This window comes from Protobothrops mucrosquamatus, unplaced genomic scaffold (genome assembly GCF_001527695.2).
Source record: "Protobothrops mucrosquamatus isolate PMUCROS unplaced genomic scaffold, P.Mucros_1.0 scaffold1025, whole genome shotgun sequence".
Taxonomy (NCBI): domain Eukaryota; kingdom Metazoa; phylum Chordata; class Lepidosauria; order Squamata; family Viperidae; genus Protobothrops; species Protobothrops mucrosquamatus.
Window position 1 is genome coordinate 540589 of NW_015387260.1, and position 14449 is coordinate 555037.

Below are 14449 nucleotides of genomic sequence, written 5' to 3' on the forward strand. Positions count from 1 at the left end.
GGCAGCGGGGGTGGGGTGGGGGATGTTTGGTTTTTATTCCCCCCGTCTGCTGGGTGGTTGCAGCAGGTTTTGGTCACTTCACAAGACCCTGGGACACTGACCGTCATAAATATGAATCAATTGCCAAGCATCTGAATGTAAATCACAAGACCCTGGAGATGCTGCAACATTCCAGCTGATTGGTGCTTCTTCTGAGCTCAACAGAAGCGCCAGGATCAGTGCTGCTTTCCAGCTGGAGCCTGGCGCTAATCCTGGCGCTTCCGCTGAGCTCTGAGAGCCCTGCAGCTCCAGCCATCTCTCGCTCAGGCTTGTGCGGTGCTGCCACTGGTTCAGCTCATTCCCCTCCCCCACTACCACTTTTCTAGGATGGCTGCGTACCACCTGCCAGGTGCCAATGTACCACAGGTGGTACCCGTACCACTGGTTGAAAAGCCCTGATCTATGTACTCTTCATGCTCTTCAAAGTTTATATTGTTTTGTATCATCATAATTACTACAATACTGTCCACGAACAAGAGTAATTGTGTGCATACCCAAACATGCACAGCACACAGGTCACTTGACATACAAAAAAACCACACACCAGTTGTCCCAATTGGAGTTTCTTGTTTCTCTTTGAAGACATTTCGCTTCTCGTCCAAGAAGCTTCTTCAGCTCTGATTCAGCTGGTCATTTGCATTCTTTTAGAGAGAGACCAGCTGTCTGCAAGGAATATAAATACTTCCATTCCCAACCAACCAGTCTGAGCTGAAGAAGTTTCTTGGACGAGAAGCGAAGCATCTTCAAGGAAAAACAAGAAAGTCCACTTGCCTCTTGAAAAAGCACTTTTGGGACAACCATGACCTGGATGACTGAGAATCTCCATAGACACATCAGTTGACTTCTTTGTAGAATGCAATACAGATCAAACAATAGCTGATGTATATGATCTTCTTTATTCCTTGGCCCTTAGAATCTCTTACTAATCCAGAGAAACAGAAATCTGTAGGCCTGAGAGGCTTTTTCAGTGTGCTTATTCTTCTCAGAAGCACGGAGAAGTGGAATGTAGGAAAACAATACGTTGCTGTTTGAGAAATTGTGAAGATTACAGCTGGATTTGCTCCTGAGTTTTTATTTTATACTCTTTTTCTTCCCTTATTTTCCTGATTACTGCTTTGTGACTTAAAGGAGCCTAGCTGGGGATCTTCAAAAGGAGAACAAGGCACTGCCTCTCCTCCCCAGTGTACATTTAGAGGAATTACAGATTTTCTTTCTCCAGCTTTCCCATTTGTGTTTCTTAGGAATTTTAAAGATTATATTATATATTGAAAAGATTAAGTGGGTTCTTAATTTTGTCTCGACTTTTTTCTAGCACGGTGTATCAGCAAAGCTTGGGTATGCGATGGAGACAATGATTGTGAGGACAATTCTGATGAAGAGAATTGTGAGGCTTTGGTGTGCAAACCACCCTCCCACACATGTGCCAATACAACATCTATCTGCCTCCCTCCTGAGAAGCTGTGTGATGGAAATGATGACTGCGGGGACGGTTCTGATGAAGGGCGACTGTGTGGTGAGTGTCGAGCAAGGAACAAATTATTCTGTCTTATGTCAATATTGTCCTTTCTCTAAATAAACTTTTACAACCCACTGTCTTCTTGGGAAATTGGGAGTATAGCTCCCAAAATTTCCTGGTAAATATAACTCTAGGCCTTTGCATTTTTTAAAGACTGTTGAGAAGTTAATATCCGTTAATTCCTAAGATAAGGACATCTTGTTCATCTGATTTGTGAAAAGGGATTGCCACAAAAATATATTGCAGGAGATGTAAATGTTGGATAGGCCTTGTTTGCTTTATGTCTAATGTATGAACGATACAGATATTGTTTTAATTTAGTTGAAGAAACAAGGCAAACATTATAGATAAAGCTAATATAGAGGCCTAAAAAATCTTGCTAGTAGACAGTGAGTGAATTGTTTGGATATTATGCAGTTTAATGAGTTAGAAAGTTCAAGACTATTTCTCTCATTAGTCAAAATGAGGCTATTGATGCTGCAGATTGAGCAGTAGAAAACAACTTTTGGACCACAGATTGTTAACTCTCCTGCTAACAAATATACAGTGGAAGATGCTTAGTCCATCCTCATGGTAGTAAATTTCAGTTGACTCCCTTTCATACATGGTATTCAAAAACATCAGTTAATTAATTGGAGGACTGAGAAGTTGGATCCAAAGGTTCATTGTGATAGCGAACCTGATGGGGAGCGTGTTTGTGGTATGGAGCTTATTTCCTGCGATAGGGAATGGGAGGGAACTTGTTTGGCAATTGTTGGTGGACAGTTTGAGCCAGTAGCTTGAATTTCTCCCCATCATTTTCTCTGCCGTTTCTGATCTCATCCAGATCTTTGCTCTCTGAGCAACGGGGGCTGCAGCCACGACTGTGCGGTAGCACCAGGAGAGGGCATTGCCTGCTCATGCCCTCTAGGAATGGAGCTTGGTGCTGATAACAAGACCTGCCAGATCCAGAGCTACTGTGCCAAGCATCTCAAGTGCAGTCAAAAGTGTGAGCAGTTCAAGTACAACGTGAAGTGCTCTTGCTACGAAGGATGGATGCTGGAGTCCGATGGTGAGAGCTGTCGCAGTTTGGGTAAGTACTCAGTGACCTTTGTCTGCTTCAGAACAATGTGTTGGATTCATCGAAAGGCAGTGGATATCAGATTTTCAAAATCTATGAAGAAGTGGGGTCTGCAATGTGTATTAAAGATAGTAAATGTACACTAATTGGGATCACATTTCACACATTAAATGACAAGCGTGCTCTTAGCGTCTTGGGAATGGAATCAATCTTGGCTTTTTGATAGCTGTATTTGTGTAATCACATACTTTTAAGTATCTGTTCATCAGAAATCACACTTGACTTTTTTAGAAATATGTTTTTAAAAGAACACTCGCCCACAATCATTATTCTACAGTACATAGCATCATCCCTTAATCTAGAGGAAGATTGCTTTAAAGAGCATTCCGGCCAGTACCTTCAGTCAGTTTGGACACACTGAGTTGAGGAGGAGACACCATCCTTTGTTTCTCTTTCTCTAAATATTCTTCTTCTGACCAATAACTGCTAAAAATCTGGCTTTGGGCATCAGAAAGAAAATTCCTCTTGACACTCTTTTCCTCACAGACTTATGTGGAGGGTCTGAACAGGTGTTGCAAGGAACCTTGGCTTTGTTCTGAAACACGTCCCTTCTCATAATAGGTTGAGGAGCTGAGTCTTGGGTACGTGGAGCTGATCCGCTGTGATCCTTCTACTATTCTTGTCGGTTTAAAATGAATTGCTTGTGAAACCATAGGCCAGGGATGCTTTCACAAGAATATACTAGTGTCTCCCATATGATTCACTGAGACCTTTATGGGGAATAATATGATGAACCGAGAAGGTTCGCTTTAATGAAGAACTGATTCAAAACCCAACCGCTGGACAAAGACTACATCCAGGATATGGCTCAATCCATAAAAAGTGTACTCAAAGAAAAGCTTTAGAACAGCGGTTCTCAACCTATGGGTCGCGACCCCATTTGGGGTCGATCAACCATTTCACGGGGGTTGCCAAGCAAGGCTGTCCGCCATTTTTTCCCCTTTTCCGGCGGGTGCCTTACCTCCCTTGAGCTGGGCCAGCTGGTGGTTGGCCTGCTCCGTCTCTGCCGCTTGCCAGCTATGCCTCGGCCGGCGCAGGGGGCGGAACCACGCATGCGCGACGCTCCCGGGCAGGGAAAGTCCTCGACTTACAACCGGTTGGGTAGTCCTCGAATTATGACCGGTTTAGTCCTTGACTTACGACCGGTTTAGTCCTCGACTTATGACCGGTTTAGTCCTCGACTTACGACTGGTTGGGGGGTCGCGGCATTAAAAAGGTTGAGAACCACTGCTTTAGAAGAAGACATGTTTAGAAAAAAAAGGGCAGTGGACTGCATGAAGACAAATGAGGCTTATTCTGCAGGATACCAATCCACAGACACACACCCCTCCCCCTCCCCCCCAATTCCATCCCTTTTGGAAAAATAGCAAAGCCAAAATCTTAATGAGGGATGGCGTTGCGGGCTAGGCCCTTTTGAATCTGTTTTGTATGTGAGAAGAGTAGTAGGCCATTCTAAGGTTCTTGCCTTTTTGGAAAAACTGAACGGGAAAGAGACCAAAAGCGGAGTTAGCAGGAGGGAGGGGAAAGTCCGGCTTGGTGTTTTCCCGCAGTCAAGAAACACAGCAGTGTTCCTGTCCTTTAGGGACTTGCCTCATTCTGCCATGTTGCTGCTGGCAGGCAAAAGAAAGACAGCTCTGTTCCCCAGAGCTCCAGGGAGGGCTGGAAGAGGGAGGATTTTAAAAAGATGCATGTTGTTCAGTTGCAGCCATGGCGTTCACTTCCCTCTTTTATGAAGAAAAGGAGGCTCGTGCTAGAGCTTTGGACCTTTGCCTGTGGGAATCATCGTCCAGGGATTACCTTGTGACATGAATAAGTACTAGGATAATGAGCCCTTGTCCATATTTCAGGGGTTGTTATTAATAATTTATCATGATTTATGGCAGCGGTTACGTTCCTGAAAATCCCAGCCCTTGACCGTCTTGGCAGAACAGAGACGGATAGAATTGGAAAGGGCAAAAAGGACTTTTAAAACTCAGAAGATTGAAAGCTAATTTGTTCCAAATCTATTTTCAAGTTAAAGTGTTTTTGCTACTGGAGCCCTCTCAGGAGTTGCTCCTGGGTTTTGAAGATCACGAAAAATATAACCGGCAGCAGTTAATCAGCATTCCTCTTTCCATTTTTAGACCCGTTTAAACCTTTCATCATCTTCTCCAATCGCCATGAGATCCGGCGCATTGACTTACACAAGGGAGATTATAGCGTCTTAGTGCCTGGCTTGAGGAACACCATTGCCTTGGACTTTCATCTGAATCAGAGCTCCCTCTATTGGACTGACGTGGTAGAAGACAAGATATACCGGGGGAAATTGCACGAGAATGGAGGTGAGTATAGAGTGGCTGGGGGCCAGTCACTCTCTCTTAGCCCCAGGAAAAAGACAATGGCAGACCATTTTCAAAAATAGTATCAAGAAAACGGCACGAAATTTTCCAGGCAGTCACTAAAGTCACCAAAGACTGACTCAAAGACACATACGCATGCACCTACACACAGTGGTGGGATTCAAATATGTGAACAACCGGTTCTCTGTGTGGATGCCGCTTCCGGAAGTCCATTCTGGGCCTGGGCAACAAAATATTCTGCCGAACCGGTGTGAACTGGCTGAATCCCACCACAGATGTGGATGCTGTAGAATGGTGCCTTTTTTCCAAAGTATTTTTTCCCCCAGAAAGTTTATACTTTTAAAATATGATGTGCTCGTAGTCCATTCTAACCAGGACAGTTAGGCTTGTTTCTCAACCTTATATTCACGGATGGAACCACAATAAAGAAATGAATTGTCCAAATGTTTGTTCTCCTATTATCAGTGACGTAGTTTATGTTGTTGTAACTTTTTTCCATTAGATAGTTTTCAAAGCTGATCACACCTTTTGGGAAACAAAAATATGATAACTAAAATATGAAATAACAGGGCCATTGGAGTGGGTTAAATATTACTGAAGCTTTTCAGAGCTTCTATGCTTTTAAATAAAAAGCTTTATTCGCTTCCTGTCAGGCACAGCTGATGAACTGCTTCTTTGTCAGTGACGTTCTTTGTAGCTCAATATTTTAATTAATGGCCTGTTTATTTTTATTTTAATTGCAAATGAAAAATGAAAATAAAGCTTTGGCAATATTTTTATTTAAAGAAAAGAAGCTTGATGAGGGCACAGTTTTTGACCAAAGCAGCAACAGAAGCTACTTAAACCCTTTTTTACTGACAGTTTTTCAGCTTCAGATTGGCTCATGGTAATCCATGTATGCGTTTGTGAAGATAATCACATGTCTTTTTTAAAAAAAAATAAAATTCTCTTTTGGAGAGAAAATGTACACAGCAATCAAAAAGTATTCCCCGTGTTAGAGAGGCAGCATCTGAGCGGGAAAGCTCAGATAAAGTGACAGTCTTGTAGGAGGTGTTCCCTCCTTTGAGCATCTGTAGAGTTTATTGGTGGAAAGTGGGCACATCTCACCTCACCAGAACTCTCAGTTCTGGATAATGGGGCCCTGTCTCTTAACGTGACTCACAGCTGAGGAGGAGAAGGAACGACTGTCTCATCTCTCTGTTGAGCAGAGGGAAAAAAAAAAAACCTGAGCAATATCAATCCTTCCATCAAAGTTCAGAGAACTCAGGACTACTCATTTGCCTTAGTCCAGTCCGCAAACAATGAGTGTTCCCGCTCCTCAAAATACGTAGGATAAATGTAATAATAATAACTCCCTATGCCACTACAGATCGTTCTTGACTTACAGTAGTTCATTTCCACCCTAAGCTACAAATATTCTCCTTCACAGGTTAAAGTAGTTCATTTCGTGACCATTTGAAGTTAAAAGGGCACATAAAAATAATTTATGGTTATTTTTCACATGACCATTGCAGCATCACAGGGTCACACGATCAAAATTCAGACGCTTAGCTACCGACTCATTTACGACGGTTGCAACGTCCCGGAGTCATGTGATCAACCTTTTACGACCTTTTGAAGAGCAAAATCAATGGGGAAGCCAGATTCACTTAACAACTGTGTTACTAACAACTGCAGTGGTTCACTTAATAATTGTGTGGCAAGAGAGGTCTTAAAATGGGGGGCAAGGCTCACCTAACAACTGTCTCACTTAGCGACAGAAATTTTGGGCTCAATTGTGTTCCTAAGTCGAGAACCCCCTGTACTTCTGACAGTTTGCCTCCTCGGTTTTATTTTGTGATTTATTTACAACCATTTGATTCAGGTGTTGTTCAGCATTTTATTTTGGATTTATAAAGTCCTTGTCCTCACTTCTTTTTAAAGTTTTAAGATCAATTCAGGAAGGTAATGTTGTGAGTAACAGAAGGGGTTGGGCCACAGTACTCCGCATAGCCATGCCTTGGGAAAGCGAGGAGGAGGAGGAGGAGGAGGAGGAGGAGGAGGAGGAACAGAAATTTAATGGCTGACATAAAGTCTAGGGCTCATTGCTTCACTAAGTTTAGATAAAGTGATAGAAGGGAATGAAATTTTGCTTTGCAGCTGACCTAAAAGCACTCAGGTATTGCTAGGTACAACTTTACTTTCAAAATGAGGGATAGAAATTTTTTTGGCTGACATAGGACCTGACCAATCAGCAATGTGAACATATAGTGTCTGCCTTTAAGCAAGATTTAAAAAAAATCTTCTTGAACATAGTTCTAGGGAAAAGGCTGGACTTTTGCCCCATTTGTGATCGGTGTGCTTCCACTGAGAGCTCACCGTCAATTAAGTAAGCTGTGGGTATTGGAAATCAAATCCCAAACATTCACATTATAAACAATTGCCAGCTTTTTGCATTACAATAAGCTCTTTGCTAGTTCTGGAAGAATAAATAAGTAGATAGCTAGCAGACTGAGCCCCAGTGATGAAGAACAAATCATCCTGGGGAATGATTAGGTTAGCATTCTAATCTGCGTGTAGTAATTGAAAGCCAGTTAACTCAAAGCAGAGCAGTTTCAATCCATGAGACATTGCCCTCAAATAAAGCAGACGAGTGTGGCTAACAATAGGGCAGCTACAGGATCCTCTTCACTAGGATTCTTGGGAACGACGGATCTTATAAATTTTATCTTTAAAACTCTGTGAAGTAATTATTATAATCACCGCCACAAAACCTTGTTTAACCAATGTCTCAAAGTGTTATAATAAGTGCTGTGTAAAATCCCCTAGGATACATTTCTTCCAGGGAGGTTCCACTGACAGGAAAGCGAGGAGGTCCTAGTGACTCTGTCCATCACCACCTTTGTTATACTTTGTGCAGTGCTGAACTATCCATAGATTAATTACACCGACCCTCTATTGTGAACCCTAATTAGTTCATAGGTGTGAATCTGGATTTCATATTTTAGTGAAGATGTTTTTGTATTTAGAAAATATCAAAGGAATTATTCTCTTCTTTTCTGAATAGCTGTCTTTTAAGTACTTCAGTACAGGTAATCCTTGGTTAATGACCGTTCATTCAGCAACTGTTTGAAATTACAATGGCGCTGAATGAGGAGACTTTTGGCTGGCCCATAAAGTTGTCACGGGATCATAATTCAGGCATTCAACAACCGACTCACAATTACAAGAGTGAATTGTGATTTGTGGCCTTCACTTGCCAGCTTCCAACAAGCAGAGTCAATAAGGAAGCTAACAGAAGACCACAAATAGCAATCACATGAAATCACACCTAACAGCCCCAGTAGGCTTTGCTGTCATAAATGGGTGATGTCAAGCTTTATGTCCACCTCATTTAGCGATGCAATTCCTAGTCCAATTACTGTCATTGAGGATTACCTGTAAATTGGTCTATAAGTCCTTCAGGAAAAGCTGAAATGTGAAAAGGCCTTGAGATACCTTCCAAAATAAACCAGTCTACCATTAGAAACAGCAGCGCTCAATCCCTGTTAAATGGTACCTTCTTTCTTTTAAATGTTGATCATTATGTTGGAGTTAATTAGCATTTCCAGAGCTTTCCTAAATGGTAATTACAGCCTAGCAACTGTTTCAGCAAAGAACGGAGCCTAACCGGATTAGTGCATCAACAGAGCTGATGATGAGACCCTGGGTGATCAAGGGATTGCAGAATACCAGGATGCATGTTCCCACTAAAGGACTTTCTGACCCTTCTCCCTATTCATCAAGCTATAGATTTTTAGAAGAAGACAATCCATTAGGTTTGAAGTCTCTTGGGTTAATCAGACTTTGATTGTTGTTTTGAAAAAAAAAATCTCCTTGCTCTCAATAAAACTATTAAAAATTGAAATTAATTTTCCACATATCTTTATTTTAATACCTAAAACTAGGAATTTTTTGACTTGTCCAGAGATTAAAATTATAAATGAGGTCAGAAATGAGATGTTACCATATTAGGATTGGGACAAATTTGCAAGAGGGTCTTGATTTCTGTGCATTTTTAGTTTCTATTCTTAACTATTAATATAGCCAAAATTTATGAGGTGTGGAACATAACTATAGCCTATATCGAAATAAAAGATAGCAGATATATTGGAGGAATGAATTCCCATTTTACCCAATGGAAAGAAAAGGCAACATGCTGAAAATGACTGAGCTAATTCTCCTGTAGGCTCTTTGGAATGAACTCAGCTACATGGATTCTGCTTTAATAACTCCAGCTATTTAGAAAGCATGGTTTCTTTCTCAGAATGGATTATACTTACATGTTACAATAAATTTACTAATACCTAAGGTGGCTAATATATTGTAAAATACTTCTTGAAGAAAGCATTGCATTTCAGCATCCTAGATCATCCTTCCCCAACTTGAGCATCATTCAGATGTATTGGCCTGAATTCTGAGAATTCCTTAGCCAACATAGACACAGGTGAGAACACTGGGAATGGGAGCCCATATAAACAGTGTGTACTCAAGATGGGGAATGTTGTCTTAGATAATTACTACCCCTTCTTCAGACTGTCTGATCTAAGATCTAATAAAGAGTAATAGCAACTGACCTTCAGACTTTCTGGAATCAAATTGATTATTTAGATTGATGGATTCTGGATATTTTCAGGTTGAATAGCTTAATAATGTACAGGTAGTCCTCGACTTACGATCACAATTGAGCCCAAAATTTCTGTTGCTAAGTGAAACATTTGTTGAGTGAGTTTTGCCCCATGTTACAACCTTTCTTCCCACAGTTGTTAAAGTGAATCACTGCAGTTGTTAAGTTAATAACACAGTTGATCAGTGAATCTGGTTTCCCCATTGACTTTGCTTGTCAGAAGGGCACAAAAGGTGATCACATGATACAGGGACACTGCAACTATCATAAATATGAACCAGTTGCCAAGCATCTGAATTTTGATCAGGTGACTGTGTGGAGGCTGCAATGGTCATAAGTGTGAAAATGGTCATAAGTCACTTTTTTCAGTAGTGTTGTAACTTGGAACGGTCACCAAATAAACTGTTGTAAGTCAAAGATTACCTGTAGTAGGCCATGAGTTAAATAAGTGACAGTGTTCCCTGTGGTTCTGATGGTTTTCTCAATGACATTTGGTATTATCCATTAAGATTTCTTCCTTGAAATGTTATTACAGCACATGGAGTCATCTTTCACCCATTTTTAATTGAGAGAGAAGATCTTGGGCAGTTAGATGACAGAAAGGAATTTTGAAAAACGCTTTCACCATGAAAGGAATGGTGGATAATATGAACAATTATTGATGGCTTCTATCCCAACTATCTTTTTTACAGCCCTAACCAGCTTTGAGGTGGTGATACAATATGGGCTAGCTACTCCTGAAGGACTTGCTGTGGACTGGATTGCTGGCAACATCTACTGGGTGGAGAGCAACCTGGACCAAATTGAGGTGGCTAAGCTAGACGGGACAATGAGGAGCACCTTATTGGCTGGGGATATCGAGCATCCTCGGGCCATTGCCCTAGACCCACGATGCGGGTATGACTTTGAATGTAGGCGATGGAGAAATCTATGGGCGGGAACGGATTAAAAAAACACGGTGGAAGGTTGGGTACCACTATAACTTGTCCATGTGGATTTTGATGAAATACGTTAATCTTTTAATCCATTAGCAAACCTCGACCTGCATTTAGCATTTGCATGGGAGGGGGCAGTAAACCAAATGTTCATGAGATATTTGGATCCTTAGGAGGGGCTGGATTTAATCCAAAAGGGGCAAAACCATAGTCACTGAATTTAGCATCAAGAATGGCTGGTGTCTTGTTTATAAGCAAGCTTCTATTTCTTAATAGAAAGATGTCCTGGTATTATATTTATTATTTATGTACTCTCCAGTGGAATTTTGAAAGTAAATAGGTGTTCAGGTTCCTTTTAAAGTGTATGTCTGCACATTCCTCCACTGCAGAAATTGAATTAGATCCTCTCTGCGGGGAGATCTTGATAGAAATCCCTGCTTTCATAAAAAAACATATTACCGTTGTAGAGGGATACTCTTTATTCCTCCCTAGCCCTTTCATAAGAGGTAGATGGGATTGATCATAAGCAGCCTACTGAAGAGCCCTGGAATATTTTCACATCACCTTTTAAAAAAATAAATAAAATAAAAACGGAGGAAATTGTGCCATGTAGCACTGTGCATACCGACTTTCTGAACTCTGTAGAAATGAGGCATTGCTTTTAAAAGAATAGTCTTACAAGATTTGCCTGCATTCATGTAAGAACAGCTATGGAGAGTTGCAGAGAGGATTGATACCAAATCACTGTTTAGTGTCTCAAAGAGTGAATGATTTACAGGGAGTATATTGCAGTGTTACAGAGACTACTTACATCAGGGGTCTTCAAACTTGGCCCATTTATGACTTGTGGACTTCAACTCCCAGAATTCCTCAGCCAGCGTGCCTGGCTGAGGAATTCTGGGGGTTGAAGTCCACAAGTCATACAAGGGCCTAGTTTGAAGACCCCCTGACTTAAACTATGTTCCTGTGGCTGAAGAGGCATCTTTTTTTTACTTTTCCCCCCAGGATTCTCTTCTGGACAGACTGGGATGCCAGCCTTCCTCGCATTGAGGCAGCTTCCATGAGCGGCCAGGGCCGACGTGTCATTCACAAGGAAACAGGGTCAGGCGGCTGGCCAAATGGGCTCACAGTGGACTACCTGGAAAAGCGTATCCTGTGGATTGATGCCAGGTATCAATATTTAGGAGCTGAAATTCAGGGTAGAAATTAGTCATTTCCGGGGGGGGGGGCGGATTTATATTAAGAAGCCAATCCAAATTCTCTTACAATACTCAGATCTTTCCCTTTGTAAGAATCTAGGTTTGGTATTTTTATTTCCACTGCCTGCTGGCACTTCAAAATCTTCCTCTTGCTGCTAATTCTTCCTTCCTTATGTTAGCCTCAGAGATAACTTTATGTGGTGAAAGATCACCTGTTGAATGTAATAATGCCAGGGTAATGCAGGCTACCATAGCTGCAATTGGGAATGGTATCTTAGTCCAAGATATGTTTCCACCCCCACCTCCCCCCAAAAAACATTGAAAAACTGGAAGCATTTTTTTTACTGCTCTGCTAAAAAGAGCTGTCTATTGGGAGTATTTTAGTTGCACTTTGCAGCTTTCTGTCTATTGGGAATACTTTAATTGCACTTTGCAGAGCTAGTATTGGCAGTTCCTTCCCTCCCATCCAGGACATAGCACAGAAGCGCTGCTTGAGCAGGGTCCGTAAGATTATCTGGGATACTACACCTCCTCTTCACGACCTGTTTTCCTTGTTACCTTCTGGGAGGAGGCTTCGTGGTATCCGTAGCAGAACATCCAGATTCAGCCATAGTTTCATTCCATACAGCATTAGCCTTGTGAACTCTCAAGCTTCCTCCTTCCGTTATATATTCAAGATGGACAGTGTTTAATATTTATTTGTTATGTATATGTAGGGGTGTGGGTCTATACCTATGTTGTATATAGTATGTTTAGTTGTGCATCATGTATGTGTTCACTTTGAGAGCGGGCAACTAAATTTCATTTTTGATGTGTGCCATTGTCCCCACAGAAAAAAAAACACGACAATAAAGGTTATCTTATCTTGTCTTGTCTTGTCTTGTCCTATCCTACCTTGCCTTGCCTTACCTTACTTTACCTTACCTTACCTTACCTTACCTTATCTATTTAATTGAGGCGAAAGAGAAGAGAGTCTCCTTTTTCTTGCTGTAATATCCCATTGAGTCTTTTATCCCGAGAAGGCTGTAAAAACGCAATAACTTCCTCTTTTTTGTCTCTCATAGTAACTATATGCCTAATTATTATAGTTACTATATTAATGTAATGAAACCTTAATAAGTAAGACATTATTTGGCTAGCGTATTAAATGCATTTTTTGCTGTAGAAGGAACTAATAAACAAAACATTCTGTTTTATAATAAACTTGGCATGGCTTTAATAGACTCCAGGGCAACATAAAATAGGCATTTGGGCTTACTTTCCTAGAATGATGTATTTCATGCCCGATTGCTTTCGGAAAACAAAAGCCTTTGATCACATTGTATTTTTCCATTCATATGTATCTTGTCCCTTCTGCCCTTTGTCTTTCTTTGCTTCTTCTTTGCTTAGCCATTTCTTTCTTTCTTTCTTTCTTTCTTTCTTTCTTTCTTTCTTTCTTTCTTTCTTTCTTTCTTTCTTTCTTTCTTTATTTATTTATTTATTTATTTATTTATTTATTTATTTATTTATTTATTTATTTTGTCAAACAAAAATGACAAACTCGAACAAAGAAAATAAGAAAATTATCTTGTACCAGTTCTACTTGCTCTCACCTTTTCCCACGCAGCTTCTGAATTCGCTTCTCATCTCTCTTCTACCTGCTTCTGGGAGTCTTCATGTTGACTTGTCATCTTCTTCCACAGGTCGGACGCGATCTACTCTGCCCTCTATGATGGCACAGGCCACATTGAGGTGCTGCGAGGCCATGAGTATCTGTCACATCCCTTTGCTGTCACCTTGTACGGTGGTGAAGTGTACTGGACCGACTGGCGCACAAATACCTTGGCCAAGGCTAACAAGTGGACCGGCCACAACGTCACGGTCGTGCAGCGAACCAACACACAGCCCTTTGATTTGCAGGTCTATCACCCCTCTCGCCAGCCTGTAGGTGAGCCATGACAAGGGAAAAGGGGAAGTGGGGGAATGAGGCCAGATTTCAGTTTGTGAAGTCAACACGGGCACCAGAAGTTTGTCACAATTGCCACAGCTACCTACAGCTGTGCTCAAGGTAGCTAAGTCTAGCCCCACAGACTTTACATCTAATGAATACAGGAAGAAACGGTGATCTCCGCTGTTGTAAATGATGGGGCCAGTGGAAGCTGGTTGGGTAAAACTAGACTGACTATATCTAATAATGGGTTTTTGCTTTAATTTCTGTTATTCCTTTCCTTTCTTCTCTTGGTGATGGTAGTCCCAAAGGTGTTCTCCAAAAGGCAGCTGGACTTTCTTGTGTTTTTCTTTTCTTTTCGCTTCTCATCCAGAAGCTTCACAATAGAGGCAGACATTCTGGATTTAATTACACTGCTCTGCGACAGTACTAGCTTGGATCCATTGCCACGTAGAAATTATTTTTCAAAAACCAGTGTCCTATACCCACGTCTTCACCCTCTTGTATCATTTTCTAAAAGACCGACTTTCCATAGTATGTTTAGTGATAAGCAAGACTGCTGTGCTGCAAGAACATCTAAATTATGAGGCTAGGGAGGAGCCGTTTTAAACTAAAGCAATCCCTTCTTTGATAAATTGCGGAGGCCATTCTCATTCAAGTGTGGCCTAGTAGATAATAATCTCCTTATATGGAGGTAAGATGCATATATCACATATTTTGTGTACTTAA

General features: G+C 41.2%; 1 protein-coding gene across 1 annotated transcript in view; it reads left to right on the forward strand.

Moving 5' to 3' along the window:
* The window catches only part of LRP1 (LDL receptor related protein 1), a 313597-nt gene that overhangs the window by 204932 nt on the left and 94216 nt on the right, over nucleotides 1–14449 (forward strand). Inside the window, exons 23-28 of the mRNA XM_015819951.1 lie at nucleotides 1352–1552; nucleotides 2382–2627; nucleotides 4799–4996; nucleotides 10352–10556; nucleotides 11600–11764; nucleotides 13476–13720. Of these exons, the coding sequence (XP_015675437.1) occupies nucleotides 1352–1552; nucleotides 2382–2627; nucleotides 4799–4996; nucleotides 10352–10556; nucleotides 11600–11764; nucleotides 13476–13720 (1260 nt within the window). The remainder of the gene's footprint in view (nucleotides 1–1351; nucleotides 1553–2381; nucleotides 2628–4798; nucleotides 4997–10351; nucleotides 10557–11599; nucleotides 11765–13475; nucleotides 13721–14449) is intronic.